Raw genomic sequence first — 21526 nt, 5'->3', positions numbered from 1 at the left:
TTATGTAACCAAGATGAAGAAGGACTACAATCAGGAAACAGAGCAGTTGGAAAGGGAAATAGTAAATATAGAAAAAGAATTAGCAATGAAGGAAGACGCAACTAAAAGAAGAGAATTGGCAGATAAAAACATAAAATATGAAACACTACAAACATATAAGGTGGAGAAAAACATAATGAAGACAAAACAGAAATATTATGAACTAGGAGAAAAAACGCACAAAATTCTAGCATGGCAGCTTAAGACAGAACAAACTAAGAGAATGGTATTGGCATGAAGGAAAAAAGACAAACAAATCACATGTAATCCAAAAGAAATTAATGAAAACTTCAGAGAATTCTACGAACAATTATACCAAACTGAAAATGAAGGGAAAGAAGACAAAAAAGATGAATTTTTAACTAAAATTGAACTACCGAAATTACAAATAGAGGAACAAAATAAATTAACAGAACCATTTGAAATAGTAGAAATACAAGAGATAATAAAAAACAACCAAATAATAAAACACCAGGAGAGGATGGATTCCCAATAGAATTCTATAAAACATTTAAAGATTTATTAATTCCTCCCCTCCTGGAAGTAATCAACCAGATTGATAAAACACAAAGCTTACCAGATTCATGCAAAACAGCAATAATTACAGTAATACCAAGACAGGGAAAGATCCACTCGCACCAGCGTCATATAGACCAATATCTTTACTTAACACAGATTATAAGATAATAGCTAAACTATTAGCAAACAGATTAGCCGACTATGTACCAAAAATAGTAAATCTAGACCAAACTGGATTTATTAAAAAAAGACGAACAACAGACAATATTTGTAAATTTATTAACTTAATTCATGCAGTAGAAGGGAATAAAGCTGCTTTAGACACAGAGAAGGCCTTTGACAGAGTAGAATGGAATTATTTATTCAAAGTATTACAATAATTCAGTTTACTAGAGAAGTATATTAATTGGATTAAAGCATTATATAAGGGGCCATTGGCGAAAGTGACAGTAAATGGATATATATCAAAGCAATTTAACTTAAGCAGATCAACAAGGCAGGGATGCCCACTGTCACCCTTATTGTTCGCGTTAGCTATAGAACCACTAGCAGAATTGATAAGAACAGAAAATAAAATAAAAGGGATAAAAGGAATATAAAATCAGTTTATTTGCAGATGACGTTATAGTATACTTAACAGAACCAGAAATACCAATAAAAGAATTACATAAGAAATTGAAGGAATATGGAGAAGTGTCGGGTTACAAGATTAACGCAAATAAAAGTGAAGCAATGCCAATGAATAATGCGGATTTCTCAAAATTTAAGAAAGAATCACCATTCAGATGGCAAATGCAAGCAAAACGATACCTAGGTATTCAAATAAATAAAAACCTCGGCCATCTATATAAACTCAATTATTATCCACTAATGAAAAAATTACAGGACGACTTAGAGCATTGGAAAGACTTACCACTAACACTAATAGGAAGGATAAACTGTATTAAAATGAATATTTTTCCAAGGATACAATACCTATTGCCTTTCAGGCATTGCCAATACACTTGACGGAGAAATTTTTCGAGTTAAAGAAAATATTAAGGAAATTTTTATGGAAAGGGGGGAAACCGAGGATAGCACTAGATAAATTAACAGAATGGTATAAACAAGGAGGCTTACAACTGCCAAACTTTAAAAATTATTATAGAGCCGCACAATTAAGAAACCTATCAGAATTTTATCAAACAAGGGAAAAGCCAGATTGGACTAGATTAGAACTAGATAAAATAGGGGAGAAGATACCTGAACATATATTATATAAATGGGATGAAAAATTGGTACAACGTAGGAATTCTCCAGTATTACATCATCTGCTCAATATTTGGAAGAAGATTCATGTAGAAAGGAATAAAACAAATTACCAATTAGCAAAACTAATACTGACGCAAAATCAGCTAATCCCTTTTACAATAGATAACCTTTCCTTTAGAGAATGGGAGAAAAAAGGGATCAAAAGAATAGAAAATTGATTTTCAGGAAATAAATTACTATCCTTTGAACAAATGAAGGATAAATATAATATAACTCAAGATACAGTGTTGTCATACTACCAACTGAAATCCTACTTGAAGGACAAATTGGGAAGCAGTCTGAGGTTACCAGAGGGAAGTAATTTTGAATATGTGATTACAGACACAATGATAATTTAAAAATTTATAACAAATATGTATATCAAACTGCAAGAAAAGGAGAATGAGGAAACAAATGGTAAAACTAAACAAAAATGGGAACAAGATTTAAACATAAAGATAAAGAAGGAAACATGGGAGAAGTTATGCTCTGGAACTATGAGAAATACAATAAACACGAGGTTACGTATGATACAATATAACTGGATACACAGGCTATACATTACACCGCAAAAGTTAAATAAATGGGACCCAACAGTATCTGACAGATGTTTTCGTTGTAAAAAGGAAATGGGAACAACAATTCATGCAATCTGGACGTGTGAGAAAGTGAAAAAATTTTGGGAAGATCTAAACCAGATATTAAATAAAATCACAGAAAGCAATATACCAAAAAACCCAGAGATCTTCCTCCTAAGTAACATAAAAAACAAAGAATTTGGACTTGATTTAGTTGGTGCACAAAAAAGATTTGTTAGGATAGCCCTAGCTGTAGCAAAAAAATGTATTATGTCAGCCTGGAAATTAGAAGATAACTTGAGAATACAACAATGGTATATAGAAATGAATAAATGTATTCCATTAGAAAAAAATAACATATAATTTAAGAAATAATATTACAATATTTGAACAAATATGGGAGCCATACATGAAACACAATAGAGAAAACCTACCGGGGACATCTACCACCTAAAATGACAGAAGGAGAGGAAATTAAAAGAATTGACTCAGTGGAATTTCTTGTTTATTTTTATTGAGTGACAACATTGATGGGTTTAATGTATCTTAGATTCTGTACTTTAAATGAATGGGAGGGGAGGTAGGGAGGGTGAGATGGGAAGGGGGGGGGAGAAAACGACACTGTATATATTCGAAAAGAAAAATGTATGTATCTTGATCAATGTGGTTTATAGTGTGAAAAATAAAAAATTAAAAAAAAAAGACAGTGCAGTGCAGAAGGGAGATAGCTAGTGTACTGAGGACAGTGTGGGGAGGATTGGATGGGGATTAGTGAACCAGGGAGGGGTGAAGAATGCCAGACAAATGGAGAGGCAGTCATCTGATAAGCAAGTGCCAGACTTGATGGGCCAAATAGTTAAACTCTGCTCCTTTGTCTTATGGTCATTTCCCCACTAAGCCCAACAACTGGAAATGAATCAGCCCATTTGGATGGGGACAAGGAAAGGAAGGAGAGGCAAGGAACTGTTTGGCCAAAGGAACTATTAATTAATTTCTTTTCATCTCATCACTCTGCCGAGTTTCAGCCAGAGTTCAAAGGACAAACTAAAAATAGGGAACAGAAACTTGTACTGATTCGATCCAATGGCACGTTTTCTTTTTCTTACATATGAACGAAGGCACTGACCACATACAATTTCCAACAGGACTACCCAACACCTTCAATTCTGAATCCCTCAAAGAATTTTGAACTTTAAGACTGAGACCAATTAATTCTGATGGGTAAACAAACTGAGATCCAAAATGAGAGGAATGGTACGTGAGTGGAAAGAAAAAGTTTGAAAACCATTGTTTTTATCGTACCCAATTGACTCGTTATGTGCACGGTTTCATAACTCCAAAGGAAACGGGCCAATGACCATTTTTCTCAAAGCAAAATATTTCAGTATAATTGGGTGTCGGGCAGTGATTCTCAACCTTTTCCCACCACACCCCCCTTTTCACATACCACTTTATGAAAACCCTTCCCCTTCACAGTGCACCTTTGGCATCGGGATTACATGCGTAGTATTTGAGTGGAAAGAGAAAGTTTGAAAACCGCTGCCATAGAAGAACAAATAAGAGGATCCAACTTCAGCAGGTCTGCACAATCGATGTGTCACCCATGGGTAAGCAATACCGCCAAAATCTGCGACTACCACGCTGAAGTTAGATTTCATCTCCCTCCAGACTAAGCGCACAGGTCCTGTGGCTTTAGCGAATGACGATACCTGAACTTTCTCTGCAATGAGCCGATCCAGCCAGCCAGTGTCAATTCTATTCTGCTGGAAGATCTCTGTCTCCAACAGTCGGATAAGGTATTCTACGGTTGTTCTGAAATCTCCACGTATTGATAACTCCTTCAATGCCACCACCATATTGCTGTGTGGAAAGAAACAAAGTTAGCAAGAGTTTTAACCAGAGAAGGAATGACCATCCTAGAACAATGCAAGACTTTATTTTGGTCTTTTCCTTTTGCTTATAGTTCCGCCAAAGAATGTAAAAAAGCAGGTATTCTCATCATTTGAATCCCAGCCTAATGAATTATAAACGCTATAAGAACACAATTCTATTGGTTGGAATTATTGGCTTCAAGCACTGGTCAGGGCATGCAATTAGTCAAATTCTATTCAAATCCAGCTATTTATTTTCATAAGTTCATTAACCAAGACCCTTTAAAATCCAGAGGGGGTAACGTGAAACTTTCAATAAAGATCATGCAAGGTCAAGGAGTTGTTGTATGCGTTATAAATAAAACAAAATTGCATGGTTTGAAGTTAATTATAAAACAGAACTTTATAATGACAAATACTTAAAACAAGCCCAGTAGATAATCATATACACTAAACAGGAAAATTCAAGCCCAACAAAAATCTAGAATTCCAAAGTTTCTTGATGAAGGAAAGTATCTTGACTAGTAAATACAGTGTATCTGGATTTGTGGAAAACATTCAATGAAGTGTCACTTTAAAATATACTGCACAAAAGCTCAACATGAATGATGGTAACTTATTAATATGGTAAAGGAAACAGTTCTAACTGAAAAAAATTGGGAAAAATAGGTCTGCTTCAAATTGCCAGTGAGTGGTGTTACATTTGTCAATGTGAGAATCTCAATTTATTTACATGGATGAGGGAATCTAATGTAGCCAAGCTGGTTGACAATACAACTTCTTCTATGTTGATTTTTATTGCAAGAGATGTGGCCTTTAAAATCAAGGATATTTTGATGCAACTTTACAGAGATGGCATCTAGTATACTGTTTACAATTTAGGTCTCCTTGTTAACAAAGAATGCATTTGGATTCGACGCAATGCAGAGAAAGTTTATTGGAAAGAGTTTACACATGAAGAAAGTTGAGTAGGTTGGGACTTTACTCATTGAAAATTGGGAGGAAAATCTTGTTGAAATGGACAAGATTCTGAGATAGATGATGTGAGGCCACTTCCCCCAGAGAGAATATCCAAAATAAGAAGAAATGGTTTCAGAAATATGATATCACCCATTTAAAGATGTAAGGATTTCTTCTGTCTGAAGGCAGTGCCTCTTTGGGATTCTTTACACCAGCTACAGTAGAGGGCTGGCCAATTCCTACGCCTATTTCTTAAGGTCAATGTTCTGAAATCTGCCACTTAGATAGCAAAGGACCAAGGCATTCAAAAGTTTGCCGTACAAAATTGGGAGAGCAATGGGCAAGATCCTCCCTCTTAGCTTGGTTCAAATGATAGCAAGTCACTGGATCATGACTTTCACTTCAGGGTGAGAATTTAAGCACAAAATAACTACATCTGAGTCTATCTTTACTAGGATGAATCAAATGCTCCATAATAGCCTCTAAAAACCAGATGATACGCCCGGCAATCTTCCCAACAGTCAGTCCTCAATCATCACCATAAAAACTTACCTAAGGATACATCTTACTTGATGATGGATGGGATAAGACAAGGCCCGAGAAATATTTCCAATAATCTTTCTCAAAACAAAACCATTCGAAAGAATTAAACCCCTGTTTAAACTCTCATCACACTGTTAACAGCAGGAAATGATTCTGATGTGAAGCATTTACCATGCCCTGTGGATACAATATGGTACTTTACAAATAAAACTTTCTACTTTGTCTGGTCTTCAGAATCAAAAATATGAAGCAATTATAGAAAGTATGTGGAAGCTAACGGAGAGGGTGCAGAGGACATTTACCAGGAAGTTGGCTGGATTGGAAAATACTGCAAGTCTCATGAGGAGAGGTGAGCAGAGCTACGACTTTTCTCTTTGAAGCAAAGGGGGTGAGAGGTCTACAAGATTCTGAGAGGCATAGATAAGCTGGACTGCCAGCACCTTTTTCTCATGGCAGAAGCAGCAAAACACCAGAGGACATAAATGCAAAGAGAAGGGACGAAAGTTTAGGGGAGACATCAGGGTTAAGTTTTTTTTTTAAATATAAACAGCAAGTTGTGGGTGCTTGGAATGCCTTGCCAGGGGTGGTGGTGGAGACTGAAATATTAGGGGCTTTTAGGAGATTCTTAGACCGGCAAATGGACAAAAGAAAATTAGAGGGTTACAAAGTAGGAAGGGTTTGATTTTTTTTAATATATACATATATAGGTCAGCAGAACATCAAAAGTCAAAGGGCCTGAACTGTGCTGCAATGTTCTATGTTCTAGATTGAGGAAGAATTGTGGGAAGAGATTAAGCACCAGAGTTCCACATTGTTTCCAAAATCTACATCTTTAAGCTGGGCAGGGAGTAAGAAATATCAGACAATGTGACCAAGATTCTGCTTCACCCCTCACCACCACAGTCAAAGGGTCAGTAGTGGAGATCAGGGTGCAGTCAGCCCTTCAAGAAACAAATGAAATTTGACAAATAGGCTGAAGACTGCAAATGATCAAGGTGCATCTTTGATAAAACTGGGAGAGACGTTAAAGAATGGGAACACCAGCCTATTTTTGTAAATTAGTTACAACAGCCATGAAGATTTCAAGGAAAGTATGATCAGACAAAGTACTAACGAGATGGCCTCTTCTCTGTTTTCCCCCCAGGAAAAACAGTGTCCAAACTGGGAGTCAGCAAATTCATGGAGGCCTCCGGCTGCTGCCACACTGAAGTAACCCCAGACGTTTTTACTGCTACGGAAATTCAGCTCCTGAACTGTACCAGAGCTTGGCTTGAACCCCTGTAGAGAAAGAGTAAAATAGCTGTCAATGTGAATTACTTGGCTGCAACAGCACAGAAATGCAATTCTTCCCAGCTTGCAGTGTCGAACACTAGTGTATATATTCACATATTACATAAAAATAGCAAGTAACTGAATCAATGGTCATTTAAGTTAATTGCAAGATATCTCTGAAACTATCCACACTCTTTGAAAGTTCACGTGCCTGGTTTTAAACCACAATCCATTGGCTTTGAGTTGTAAAAATTAAACTATAATCTCATAAAATATTACCTTCTAACCCATACAATAACTTAGTTGTGTTCAGTAATCTCATCACTGTGATTTCGCATTTGTGCTCATGTACGTGACTATCTTCTTTATGAACAGGTTAGCAAAAAATATGTATCACAAACAATCCCAAAAAGAGTGTCTGCTAACTAAAATAAAATATCGGATTACTGTTGAACCATAACCGCAAGATAGCCATCAATGAGCTCCCTATCTTAAACAGGTTATGCAGTCTCTCTCTAATTCAAAGTAGGAGAGCTACAGGCAGGGCATGGGGAAAACTGATCTCATTTATAAATTTCAACTCTGGCTACAGAATCTGGTGACCCCAATAAATGGCCTGAAATTGTCAAGATAGTCAGTGCGATGCAGCTCTAATATCTGCATCTCTGTCCAAGACTTCATTAAAAGCAAACAGTCGTGAAACAACAAATTGGTCTTAAAATTAAACATTTAATTTTACCTCGTCTGGATTTTCACTGGTGATACGAGCTGCTATCACGTGACCACGCGGACAAGGAATATTTGTAGAATTCTCAAAATCAATTGGTGAATCTCCCCACGGGGCAACTCCATACAGCATTCGAATATCCTTTATTCTGTGCAAAGGGATTCCCATAGCAATCTGAAGGAAATTAATGGCAGAGAAATTGAGAGATGAACACGGGGAGAGGGTAATATATTACAAATGCAACAGATGGTCAACATGAAACAATTTAGATGATCATTAAAAAAATCTGAGCAATAAATGGAACCCACCTGCAATTGTGCAGCAGGCAAGTTTACATCTGCAACCATTTCAGTGCAAGGATGTTCCACCTGCAGCCTGGGGTTTAACTCTAGAAAGTAGAAGCTTCCGTCTTGACTGTAAAGATACTCTACTGTGCCTGCACTTGCATAGCCCACCATTTTTGCCAGTTTCACCGCACACTGCAAAATAAACAATCAGCATGGTAAGAGCCAAGAAGCACTCATTTGTCTTTCAGCCAGTTACCTGTGATATGTCCACAGGACATACTTTGAATCAGTAAATCAAGGTACAGCAAAATGCTCAATATCTGGAATTCAAGGAATTGGCAACCCAAGCAACTGGAGAAAAATAGAGGAAATAAATAAATAGCATTTAAAATAAATAAGAATTAATAAAAAAATGAAATACAAGTTTAAAATTGTAGAAGTAAAAGTTCTCCAAAGCCACACACAATTCCTTGGTGAAGATGGGAGGAAACATTCAGCCCAATTGTGCCCACAAGCAGAAGCTGGGAGAGTTGTCCCAGCGGTGAGTGTCACCACAGTGGAGAATGGCATCCTGGGGTGACGCTCACCACTGGGACGACTCTCTCAAATTGTCTCACTATCCCTGTCTAGTATGTCTTTATCTTTGTTAGTATTAAGTGCATTAGTAAAGCTTTATCTGTGAACTTGTGGGGTTAATTATGATGGCAGCATGGTTAGCTTAGCGATTACCGCAAATGCTGTTACAGCGCCGGCGGCTGGGGTTCAAATTTAAATTTAGTAAGTTATAGAAATTATCTGATTAAAATGAACTTTACATAGTTAAGGACAACAATTCTGATTTTTTTTTTTTTCGAATTACAACACAACTCTGATTATCGAAAATTGAATCCTCCAAAATCCTCATTTATCCAAAAAAAAATTTATGGGCATTGTGCAGGGAGGTGGGACTAGAAAGGGGTGTTTGGTTCGGTGCGGACTAGAAGGGCCTAATGGCCTGTTTCCGTGCTGTAATTGTTATGTTATGTTTTTTTTTTATTTTGGATAAATGAGGTTATCTGAAACAAATCAGAAATCCTCATTTATCAGAAATATTTTCGGAGCCGAACTGACCTCAGGATGAAAAAAAAATTAACTCAACATGAAATTAGAATAACAATCGAACTCGTTTCAGGTAACTACCTCCCTTCTCTCTTTCCATTTCTTCATTATCTTCCCCTATCGACTTTTCGGTCAAACAACTCTCCCTCTCAAATTCCAAGCCACTATCTCCCATCTGCAAGTGGTTGGAAGAATCTCGTCCCAGCATCATCAAGAAGAGCAGCCACCCGACAGGACTGGGACCTAAGGCTCAATGGTGTTCTCTCTCCCCCCCACACCCGCCCAAACACAACAAACCCTCGACCCTCCCCTTGGCCTACTACCGCACACCCACACCGGACTCCCCAGTGTGCATGTGCAGTAGGCCTAGGAGAAGATTCAGATTTGAGACTCGGGCATCAGGAGCTCAGGTGACCAGGGAGACAGAATCCTGCTGACTCGCTAGTGTTACGAGTCCAGAGGACCCCAAAACCCAGCAGCAATAGATATGCACCATGACAAAGGATTATTTAAACAAAAGTTGTTTTTAATCATCTTTGAACATGAAAATAGAATTAAACTTATCTCTATTGAGTCACTTAACCCCCTTCTAATGCTAAGCGCACGTGTGTGTAATTTCAGCAAAGTTCTTTGGTTCACAGTCCAATCTCACTGGTTGCAGACAATTCTTGTACACAGAAGTTAACATTGATAAAGTTCACCAGGCTTTGGTGCTTAACAGGTAAATGGTTACCACTCAGAAGGGTTCTTGTTGGTCTTCAGAGAGAGAGTTTTTCTTGATTCAGGTCACCACAGAGTTCCTTTCTGTTTCTCCTATTCCAAGGTAAACACCAGACAGCCAGTCCTCTCCTTTGACCAAGCCGTCTTCCAAAGCTTGCCAACTTGACCCGCTGGAACCAATGTCTGTGTCTCCTCTCTCTCACACTCCCTCCTCTCTGAGAGGAGAGCCTTTTTCTTTCTCTGGTCTCTGCCTGCGAAGATCATATGACCTTCCAGACAGCAAGTTCTGTTTTCCAGGCAAAGCTGCCCTGCATGTTGTTACATTTAATGCCCTTTTTGCAAATAAGAGTCCATCATGAGTCTCTGAGCCCTCTTGCAAAAGCTCCTGCAAAGATTCTGTGTTTTAAAGTGTTTGTGTGTGACCTGCTTTCCCAACTTATCTCCCAAACACCTTTATATACTCTGTCACACTAGTGAGTGTTGCACCAGCCCGGGAAGCCTCCCCAGGGATCGGCAGCTGCAGTGGGGACGTGTTGGGGATCAGCAGCGGTTGGGGGTCTCGGTGATCAGCGGAGGTGGTGTGGCCAACATTTTATGGTGAGAATTAATACTATTTTAATGCTTAAAAAGGCTTCTCTTGTTTGTTGTTTAAACATTGATAGAAGTGATTTGCTGTTGCTACTGGGCTGTTTTTTAAAAAACACTTATCCAACATAGGCCCAGTCCCATCTATTTTGGATAATTGGAATTGGATTGAACTTAACATTTTGCAGCATATTTTGTCTTTTAAACTGTTTATTCTTAATGTAGGTGTATTAGTTAGGCATTGTAAATGTTTGGCCTGGAAGTCAGCCTGAAGAAAACTGAGGTCCTCCATCAGCCAGCTCCCCACCATGACTTCCAGCCCCCCCACATCTCCATCAGGCACACTGAACTCAAAACGGTCAACCAGTTTACCTACCTCGGCTGCACCATTTCATCTGATGCAAGGATCGACAAAGAGATAGACAACAGACTCGCCAAGGCAAATAGTGCCTTTGGAAGACTACACAAATGAGTCTGGAAAAACAACCACCTGAAGAAGCACACAAAGATCAGCGTGTACAGAGCCATTGTCATACCCACGCTCCTGTTCCGCTCCAAATCATGGGTCCTCTACCGGCATCATCTACGGCTCCTAGAACGCTTCCATCAGCGCTGTCTCTGCTCCATCCTCAACATTCATTGGAATGACTTCATCACGAACATCGAAGTACTCAAGCTGGCAGAGTCCGCAAGCATCGAATCCATGCTGCTGAAGACCCAACTGCTCTGGGTGGGTCACGATTCCAGAATGGAGGACCATCGCCTTCCCAAGATCGTGTTCTATGGCAAGCTCTCCACTGGCCACCGAGACAGAGGTGCACCAAAGAAGAGGTACAAGGAGTGCTTAAAGAAATCTCTTGGTGCCTGCCACATTGACCACTGCCAGTGGGCTGATATCGCCTCAAACCGTGCATCTTGGTGCCTCACAGTTTGGCGGGCTGCAACCTCCTTTGAAGAAGACCGCAGAGCCCACCTCACTGACAAAAGACAAAGGAGGAAAAACCCAACACCCAACCCCAACCAACCAATTTTCCCTTGCAACCGCTGCACCCGTGCCTGCCTGTCCCGCATCGGACTTGTCAGTCACCAACGAGCCTGCAGCAGACGTGGACATACCCCTCCATAAATCTTCATCCGCGAAGCCAAGCCAAAGAAAAGTAAGAGTGTGTCTCAATCAACCAGAAAATTTGCATATCCGACACCTGCAATCCCTGTAAATGCCATATACTGAGGATTTTACTATAAATGTCCATGCCTCCGATCTTAAAATTGATAGGAAAATCATCAACTAGAAGTTAATTTGATACCAAATTAAAGTTACACAAAGCAAAATGTAATGTGAGATTGGGAAAAGTAAAAGTATAAAATGCCTATGTTTAAAGCTCTCATAAAGAAATGCCAAAGCTGGAACCAAATAATGCAGAAAATTTTAAAAATGCACTTGCATGAAATCAGAAACAAAAACCGAAAATACTGGAAGCAATCAGAATCTCAAGCTGCATCTACTTCGAAAAACAACCTTTCAAACTCCATCAGTGGGATATACAAAAGTAGCTCATTCAAACTGGACCAAAGGATAACAATGTTCCTGCTTACCTTCTCCATGTTGTCAAATACTAATGAGGTAGCAATTGTTGCTGGGGCTTCTTCGATAATCTTCTGGTGCCTTCGTTGAACAGAACAATCACGGCCAAATAAGGAAATTGCATTACCATAGTGATCCGCAAGGATTTGGACTTCGAGATGACGTGCATGTTTAGCAAGTCTCATCACAAAAATTGGAGAACCAGGGACCTCAGTTTGTACCTAAAATAAAAAGTGAGGTTCCTTTTGTGAAAAAAATACCCTGAAGAGCAATGATTGCACTCTGTTCTATTTCAAAGGATATAGAAATTGATTCTTGTTCTTTATATTTTGAGATAAATCTTAAAAGTAAACCCTGCAGAAAATGTACCAGAAATATCCAAGAAGACAAGAAACAGGAAACAGGCCATCTGACCCATCAACCCTGCTCTGCCATTCAACAAGATTGTAGCTGATCTGGCCTGGATTCAGCTCCACCTATATCCCCCTTTTCCCCATAACCCTCAATTTCCTTATTATGCAAAAAAATCTATACTGTCTTCAATAATACCGCTTCCTTGAGCAAAGAATTTTACAGATTCACGACTCTCTGGGAAAAATTGTCACTCCTTACTGTCCTGAATCTACTCAGCCAAATCTTGAGAATATATCCCTAGTTCTAGTCTCACCTATCAGTGAAAACAATTTTCTTATCACTATTTATCACTTCCATAATTTTATATGTAGCTATAAGATCCTCTCTCATTCTTCTGAATTCCAGTGAGTACAGTGATCATCAGTCAACACCCTCACCTCCAGAATCAACTTGGTCAACTTCCTCTATACTTCCTTAAAAACCAGTACATATTTTCTCAAGTTAGGAGACCAGAACTGCATGCAGTACGGACTCACCTCAATAATTCTTAACAATGGCTAACCCTGCCAAACAAATGTGTTCAAAACTCCCTCAGGACTTTTTCTTTAGCAGTTTAAAAAAAAATATCTGACCTGCAAGTCTATCTTGAGTACTTTGGAAGGAGCAATAAAAAATAGAATGGAGAGGGAAGTGAAACTTGTACAAGTCTGACTAATATGCAGGCATGTTCTAATAAATATATGAAAACTAAAACTAGATAGATAGCAACGCTCACTTTTCAATAAACTTTCCAAATATGTTTCTACGTTCAACATGTTTATATTTTAAATCAACATGAAACCATGAAGTTGTCAAAGAAAACAGTACGTTATTAATGAAAAGTGAAAATTTCAGTTGTATTTTTCATTATTGACACAAAGCCTGCAGGGTCAAATTGAACATATTTTAAAAGCAAAGATTAAACATGAAAGTCTGAAGACACAGTGATTGAAGTAATGTAAAAGCAAGGAGGTAGCCTTAAATTGAGGCCTCCAAACTAATCAGTGGTTGGTGGGCTGTGAAGTGACCAAATCTTCGGATCAAACACTGCCTGATATCTGCACACTATGACTGGCCTCTGTACTAAATAGAAAGAATGCAATACCCAAGGATAAACAGTTTTAATTCCTTCCAACAATAGTTTACAAAATATACTAGCCATCTTTTGACAGTTAAAGTGAAGTGTTGGTAATTTAGAACCAACACAAATCAAATTAAAATACCTAAATAGATTTGCCACCAGGACTAATAAAACCCTGATACGCAAATTAGGAGAAATCAGTAAATTTGAACATTTTTGAGATCGAAACTTGGTTCAGCTCAGGTCACATCACTCGCAAATTAAACCTCATCTCATTGGAGTAAAATGAAGTAAAATCACAAAAATAAACTGGTGCAGCATTGACTTGTTAATGTGGCTCTCTGGAAATTTAACTCTGAACTCACTCTTCCGGGAAGAACAATTTATCATGCAATCCATTTCTATTCTTCCATATTTTTCTAAATGCTATAACCCACCTGTCTGAAAAGGTTTGGAAAATCTTCAGCATTGTTCACTTTTCTTATCCCTTTTCCACCTCCACCCTCAGAGGCCTTGATCATCACTGGATAGCCAATGTCATCTGCAGCCTGATATATGCAATATGCAGATTTAAAATAAAAAAATTAAAAGCAGCATAATAAATTCTAGACAAGAGCCATCCTGTACAGCACCGATCTAGAGCCAGTGAATTAATTGTTTTTAAAATGAGGATCATACAACAACTTAAGTACGTGTTTACACGCAGGAGACGGCGTCTGAAGCTCAACACAACCTGCTGGAGGAACTCAGCAGGCCAAGCAGCATCAGTGGGAGAAACTAAAATGATGGGAATTTTAAGTCAGAATTTTTTTATCAACACAACTTTTATAAGAAAAAGTCTTAATATTAAAGTCTTGATATAAAGCAGCGTGCATGTCACGGCAAATTAAAAACATATTTTGAAGGGAGAAACTCTCAGCAAAAACAACACAGCCCCGCTGAGGAAACTTGTTTAGTTCCTTGCAGAAACTTGTATGCAGTAACTCGCCACTTCTTCACCAGGTGGAGGATGTGAGCAGAGGGAGTGCTTCTTACACCTTTGGTTGAGAGGTTCAGAGACGCTCCAACAGTTGTGAGTGGATTATCAGCCTTGTTATCATGGACCATGGGGTGCAAAATCTACCAAAAATTTCATCACCATCAATGAGACAAATGATGCTCTGGATGGCATGGGTCCATCGGCAAGTGTTTCCTACTGCCATTCACAAGCATCAACACACATCCAAGGGCTAAAAGGAGTTCATTGTCTGCATAATTTTTCTCTTTTTATATTTTATTTTTGATTTTCAAAGACTTGTACACTTGCAGCTGTACCTGGAGTATTGTGTCCAGTTCTGGTCTCCATATTTGAGGAAGGATATACTGGCTTTGGAGACGGTCCAGAGGAGGTTTACTAGGTTGATCCCTGGGATGAAGGGGTTGACTTATGATGAAAGATTAAATCGTCTAGGATTGTATTCGCTCGAGTTCAGAAGAATGAGAGGAGATCTTATAGAAACATATAGGATTATGAAGGGTATGGATAGGATAGATGAGGGAAGGTTTTTTGAGCTGGCCGGGGAAACTAAAATGAGAGGACACAGTCTCAAGATTTGGGGGAGTAGATTTAGGACAGAGATCAGGAAAAATAGTTTTTCCCAGAGAGTAGTGAATGTTTGGAATTCTCTATCCAGAGAAGTGGTTGAGGCTGCTTCATTAGACATATTTAAAATTCAGTTAAATACATTTTTACATGATAGAGGAATTAGGGGATATGGGGAAAGGCAGGAAGGTGGAGTTAGGTCATAAATTAGATCAGCCATGATCTTATTGAATGGCTCGATGGGCCATTTTTGGCCTACTCCTGTTCCTACTTCCTATGTTCCTATGTAATATGACATACAGAGTCTGTTTTTATCCCTCCCCCCACACCCTTACCAAGATGACCTTCACAAACTGAATTTGGTACTTGGACAGTTTAAAAACACATATATCCATAATGTTTCCCAGAAGGTACAATTCTGGATCTTGTGGAAAATCGACCTTGTAATTTTCTTTCAGAATGTCCCTCAGGTCCTCCCAGAAGGATCTCTCCTTTGCACTCAGCCGGGTTGAATGGATAAAGGTTCTAATCACCACACCTAAAGCACATTTCCAAGAATTCTGGTTTGGATTTATGTAATTTTTATGGTGTGAGGTACAGTTGATACAGCAAGTTGGATTGCACCAACATGTATGTCTACATAATTGAGAAAAACTTTCCATAATGCCTGGTACATCAATCATTGCTGCTGTGAAATTTTGAAGCACCATGAAAAAATAGCAAATAATTTGGATGCAAGACCATTTTTGTAGGCACTGCAAAATGCAGTGGCAGCAGGTGGTAGGACTGCATCTTCATCCCTATGTGCACCATTTCTTGCCAGTGGTCTCATTTATTAATGAAAAGGCCTCGGAGATATCCTGTACCCCAGCCAGCATTCTTCCCTCACCAACATTTTGAAAATAAAAATTAATAATCTTCATTTAACTTGCTGGTTTTAGTGCCTAGTTGTGCAGAAACAATCTCCCTTGTCTGTCTTATAATATTTCAAACAGCATTTCAGTTCTCCAAGTGTTTTGGGAAATTCTGAAAGCATAATTTTACATTAATTTTCCCTTACAGACAACAACTGCTTCAATGACAGTGCCTCAGACTGTATTGAACCATAGAACATTACAAAACAGAAACAGGCCTCTTTGGCCCTTCTTGCCAGTGCCAAACTTTTTTTTTTGCCTCGTCCCACTGATCTGCAGCCAGTCCATAGCCCTCCATACCACTCCTGCCCATGTACCTGTCCAAATACCTCTTAAATATTAAAACTGAGCCTGCATTCACCACTTCAGCTGGAAGCTCGTTCCACACCACCACCGCTCTCTGTGTGAATAAATTCCCTCTGATGTTCCCCTTTCACTCTTCACCCATATTCTCTGGTTTGTATCTCACACTCCCTTTGTGGAAAAAGCCTATTTACATTTACTCTGTCTATCCCCCTCATAATTTGAAATACCTCTATCAAAACTCCCCTTATGCTCTGCACTCCAGGGTATAAAATCCTGTTTAGCCTTTCCCCTTAACTCAGCTCATCAAGTTCAGACAACATCTTAGTAAATCTTCTCTGCATTCTTTCTATCGTATTGATATCTTTCCTGTAGTTAGGTGACCAAAACTGCACACAATACTCCAAATATGGCTTCACCAATGTCTTATACAATAACACCCCAACTCCTGTACCCAATGCTTTCATTTATGAAGGCCAAAAGCTCTCCTTATAAACCTATCCACCTTTGATGCCACTTTCAGGGAACTGCATATCTGTATTCCCAGATCCCTCTGTTCTATCGCACTCCTCAGTTACTCTGTATAGATATAAGTAGGACAGTAGAATCCCCAATATCTAGAATTCAAGCTACTGGCAAAAAAGTTGTGGAAAATAAATAGTTTAAAATATTAAAGAGTAAAATTGGCACCCCCTAACGGTCAGTTCACCAATTGCACAATTTTAAGCAACCGGCACATTCATTTATCTGGCACCTACCAATCCTCACAGGTGCCGGATACACAGGGTTTTACTATGCCAGTATTTTCTCCTTACCTTCATACCACTTTCCACATCTGCAATGCAGCCATTCTCATACAGCTCAGGAGGAACATTCACAATTAGTTTTGGAGGTATAGTTTCCGTCCATTCAATAATCAGTCCTTAAAAACAAAAATGAAGGAACTGAATGTATATGTCAAGAAATTGCATATTATAAAATCTGTTCAAGAAATACTATTGCTGGAAAGTATTTCATTTCAGAAGAGTAGCACAGATCTCCAACAAGTCTCTAATTTACGTGGCTGAAAAGGAAATGCACGCATTTGTAATGCGACAGCTTAAGGAACAGGAACATCAGGCTTACTTAAACACAAGATCCTGGCTAATCTGATCTGAATCTCAATCCCACTTTCCTGCCTACTCCTCTCAAGACCCTTCACTTTCCTGTGTTCCATATTCTGCCTTCACAGATAGTTCAAGTAGAGAATTCCCAAGAACCTTTCAGCATCTCTCACTGAGAGAAGCAATACCTTTTCATTTCTATCCTAGCTGAGTAACTTTTTAAATAGGACTGTTATGCCTTATCTTCTTCTTTCTTTGGCTTGGCTTCGCGGACGAAGATTTATGGAGGGGGTAAAAAGTCCACGTCAGCTGCAGGCTCGTTTGTGGCTGACCAGTCCGATGCGGGACAGGCAGACACGATTGCAGCGGTTGCAAGGGAAAATTGGTTGGTTGGGGTTGGGTGTTGGGTTTTTCCTCCTTTGCCTTTTGTCAGTGAGGTGGGCTCTGCGGTCTTCTTCAAAGGAGGCTGCTGCCCGCCAAACTGTGAGGCGCCAAGATGCACGGTTTGAGGCGTTATCAGCCCACTGGCGGTGGTCAATGTGGCAGGCACCAAGAGATTTCTTTAGGCAGTCCTTGTACCTTTTCTTTGGTGCACCTCTGTCACGGTGGCCAGTGGAGAGCTCGCCATATAATACGATCTTGGGAAGGCGATGGTCCTCCATTCTGGAGACGTGACCCATCCAGCGCAGCTGGATCTTCAGCAGCGTGGACTCGATGCTGTCGACCTCTGCCATCTCGAGTACCTCGACCCCTATGCCTTATGAACCTAGATAAACCCCTTTCTCACATAAATGAATCAGAATACTACTCAAACATGTCGGCATGGTTGAGAAACAATTTAGTGCCAAAAGCTGAAATCATTGTTTTTGAATGCTGGCCAGTTAATGAGAACTGGTTATATGGAAAGGCAGAGAATTTTCCAACAAGCCCTAATTAACTAGATTTGAAGTTCAGCTAAGAGTTGCTTCAGATAAATCATTTCCCTTTCAAGTTCAATATCATCCAATTGTACAACTTGATGAAACAATGTTTCTGGTGCAAAATACATGGGCACACATGCATCATGCGGGAATACATTCTTAAATTCCAAAGCAAACCCAAACCTTAAGGAAATCTATCTTAACTCGATAGATCAGAAAGAAGAACAAGGTAGTAACTGATTTAAAAACGATTTGCAGAATGAATAGATTTTATCCATTTGGAGGAAGACCAAGAATTTCAAAGGAAAGAAGAAGGTAAAATAGAAGGACAAAGTTTAGATAAAGCCTTTTTTGAAGAACAATTGAGGTCATTAAAAGAATGGCCATCATTAGAATTTAGTTCAATCAAAAGAAAAATGAAAAGAGCTGAAGACAGAATGCAAAGCTTAGAGTTGGTCATGACTGAAATAGGGAAAAGAGTAGAAAATGTGGAGGAATGAGAAGCTGCTGTAGAAATGGAGATAAATGATTTAAGAGGGAAGTTGGAAGAGAGCAGAAAAAAATTAAAGAGACACAAGATTTATTGTCACAAAAAAATTGACGTATTGGGAAACTACAGTAGGCGAAACAACATAAAAATAGTTGGCCTGAAAGAAGGCAAAGAGGGGTCAGATATGAAGGAATTTATAAAAAGATGGATCCTGAAGGTGCTGAGAACGACAGATTCACATGAAGAAATAGAAATCGAAAGGGCGCATAGAGCGCTAGTACCAAAACTGCCACCACATCAAAAACTGAGATCCATATTGGTAAAATTTCTAAGAAATATGACAAGAGAAAACATACTGGAGCAGGCAAGAGAGAAGGTTAGAGAAGACAATAAGCCATTGGAATATAAGGAACAAGAAATATTTTTTTACCCGGACATAAGCTTTGAACTTTTAAAGAAGAGGAAGGAATTCAACACGGTGAAAACAATCTTATGGAAGAAAGGGTATAACTTTATATTAAGACATCCAGCAGTACTCAAATTATTTATTCCTGGGGAACGGAATAGACTGTTCTCGGACCCAAAGAAAGCCCAAGAATTTGCTGATCATTTGCAGGACAGGAGAAGAGAGGAGGAGGTGTGACAAGAAGGAAGACCGGCAAGAAAATATATAAAAATATGTAAAAATATAAAGATAATGTATATATAAAGATTTAAAGATGGATAAGAGAAGGGGAATAAGGGAAAAAGAGAGAGCTTTGTTATAAGTATAGGAAAAGAGTGTTCTCGGGGGGGGGGGATAATGGTCACTGACACTTACGAGTAAGTTCGCAAACCAAATGGAAAGGGGAGTTGTGGTTGCCGTCAAGGGACAAGGGACAATCCAAGGAGGGGAGGTTCAATTGTATTGTCTTATATTGAGATTAAAAAGGAAAACTTAAAAAACAGTAATGGAAAAAAGGGATGGAGGTGGTGAAGATGCAGAAAAGAAGTGAAAAGATACAAGATGGCCACTTTGGACTATATGACTATAACTGAATATATAACCAAGTTTAGGTGTATCCCATTGGAAAAAAAAATAACATGTAATTTAAAAGACAAAGTTACAATCTTTGAAAAAACCTGGAAACCATATATGGAACATAACAGAAAGAGCAGGCCTCAGACCACCACCACCTCAAATGATAAGATGATAAACACGATCAGATTTAATGTGAATAAGTAGATGATACGTCTTTTTTGTTTGTATTCCTTTTGTATAAAGATATTGTTTTATAGTATTTTACGTTTAATATTATTGTTTTTGGAGGGGGGTGGGAAGGGGGAAGGAAAGGATGGGGGAAAAAAAGAGAAAATGTCACTGTGAATATTTAAAGAGATGCATCTGTAAATATATTGGTTGATTTGGTTCATAGTGCAATAAATAAAGAATTACAAAAAAAATTTACATGGAACACTGCCATTGCACAGCAGCAACAATCATTAAGGATCCATACTACCCAGGACTGTTCTCGTTGCTGCCATCAGGAAAGAGGTAGAGGTGCCACAAGGCTTGCACCACCAGGTTCAGGAACAGCTGCTTCCCCTCCACCATCAGACTCCTCAAACACAAATTCAATCAGGGACTCAATTCAGGACTTTCACTTTACACATTTATTTGAATATTTATTTTCTGTACTGCAGCTTGTTTACATTTCTCTCTTTTTATATACGTATCTTTTCTTGAATACAGTTTTTTTCACTACTGATAAGTAGAAATTCTGCCTGGCCCGCAGGAAGAAAAGAATCTCAGCGTTGCTTGTATTCATACATGTATTCTGACAATAAATCTGAACATTGATTTGAACTTTTGTCTCACCACTGCCACTCCAGGGAAGAGTGGGGATTCCTGCAGTCTGTGCTACAATAGATGAAGCAATTTTATCACCAAGTGCCCACATGGCAAGGCTCGGAGGACCTGAAAAGAAGAGAAAGTGCTTTGAGCAAAGTTCAACCTACATTACACAGCCAGAAAATAATTCTGTGATCTCAGAATCAATTTGTCCCATGGATAACTTTATAGCATTAAATTAAATTGCAGTCAAGGAACACCAATTCTATTTACAGTGATAAACTCAGAAATAGCATTCACCAACAGACATCAAGTCATAAGAAAGAATCGTATACATGCGTGGAATAGTCAAATTTTGTGGACAATATTTAGGGTAAAATATAGGGAGTCAACTATTACGCTCATACTACTTTTGACCGTGGTGAATACTTGCATCGATCGGGGCATTGGGAGCTCGGATGGGTGGGTGGGCGGCTGGGACTGATTGGCAAGTCCGAATTCGGAGTGTCGGAAACTCGGTTGAGCGGGCGGTCAGGACCGAGGAGAGAGTCCGTGGTCGAGGCGTCAGGAGCTTGGATGGGTGGGTGGCTGGGGCCTAGGCAAGAGGCCACGGTGGGGGCATCGGGCAGATGGGTAGGCTCCTAATGTCCCTTAAATTGATAAGTTATGCAGGGCTGTCAAAATGACCATTTCTTACCCATGAATGCAATACCATGCTTGCTTAGTAGTTCTGGCAGTTTTGGGTTTTCAGAAGCATGGCCCCAGCCTGCCCATACTGCCTGTAAAAAGAGCAGACAATAAAGGTTCTTCATACATTATTGCTTTGCAAAGAAAA

At 39.0% G+C, this 21526-nt stretch overlaps 1 protein-coding gene across 5 annotated transcripts in view; it reads right to left on the bottom strand.

Annotated features, from left to right (window-relative positions):
• The window catches only part of acaca (acetyl-CoA carboxylase alpha), a 266819-nt gene that overhangs the window by 214655 nt on the left and 30638 nt on the right, over positions 1 to 21526 (bottom strand). For all 5 annotated transcript variants that reach the window (XR_011348882.1, XR_011348881.1, XM_069911758.1 and 2 more), the window contains 9 exons: positions 21389 to 21470; positions 20719 to 20817; positions 17163 to 17269; positions 13986 to 14096; positions 12086 to 12295; positions 8108 to 8278; positions 7812 to 7973; positions 6915 to 7078; positions 4136 to 4286 (listed from right to left, as the gene is read on the bottom strand). Coding sequence is in view for 3 of the 5 variants with exons in the window: in XM_069911758.1 (XP_069767859.1) it covers positions 4136 to 4286; positions 6915 to 7078; positions 7812 to 7973; positions 8108 to 8278; positions 12086 to 12295; positions 13986 to 14096; positions 17163 to 17269; positions 20719 to 20817; positions 21389 to 21470 (1257 nt within the window). In the remaining 2 variants the exon portion in view is untranslated. The remainder of the gene's footprint in view (positions 1 to 4135; positions 4287 to 6914; positions 7079 to 7811; positions 7974 to 8107; positions 8279 to 12085; positions 12296 to 13985; positions 14097 to 17162; positions 17270 to 20718; positions 20818 to 21388; positions 21471 to 21526) is intronic.

Source organism: Narcine bancroftii, chromosome 14 (assembly GCF_036971445.1).
Source record: "Narcine bancroftii isolate sNarBan1 chromosome 14, sNarBan1.hap1, whole genome shotgun sequence".
NCBI classification, from domain to species: Eukaryota; Metazoa; Chordata; class Chondrichthyes; order Torpediniformes; family Narcinidae; genus Narcine; species Narcine bancroftii.
Note: the sequence above shows the minus strand (reverse complement) of the source record. Positions and strands in the feature narration are given on the sequence as shown.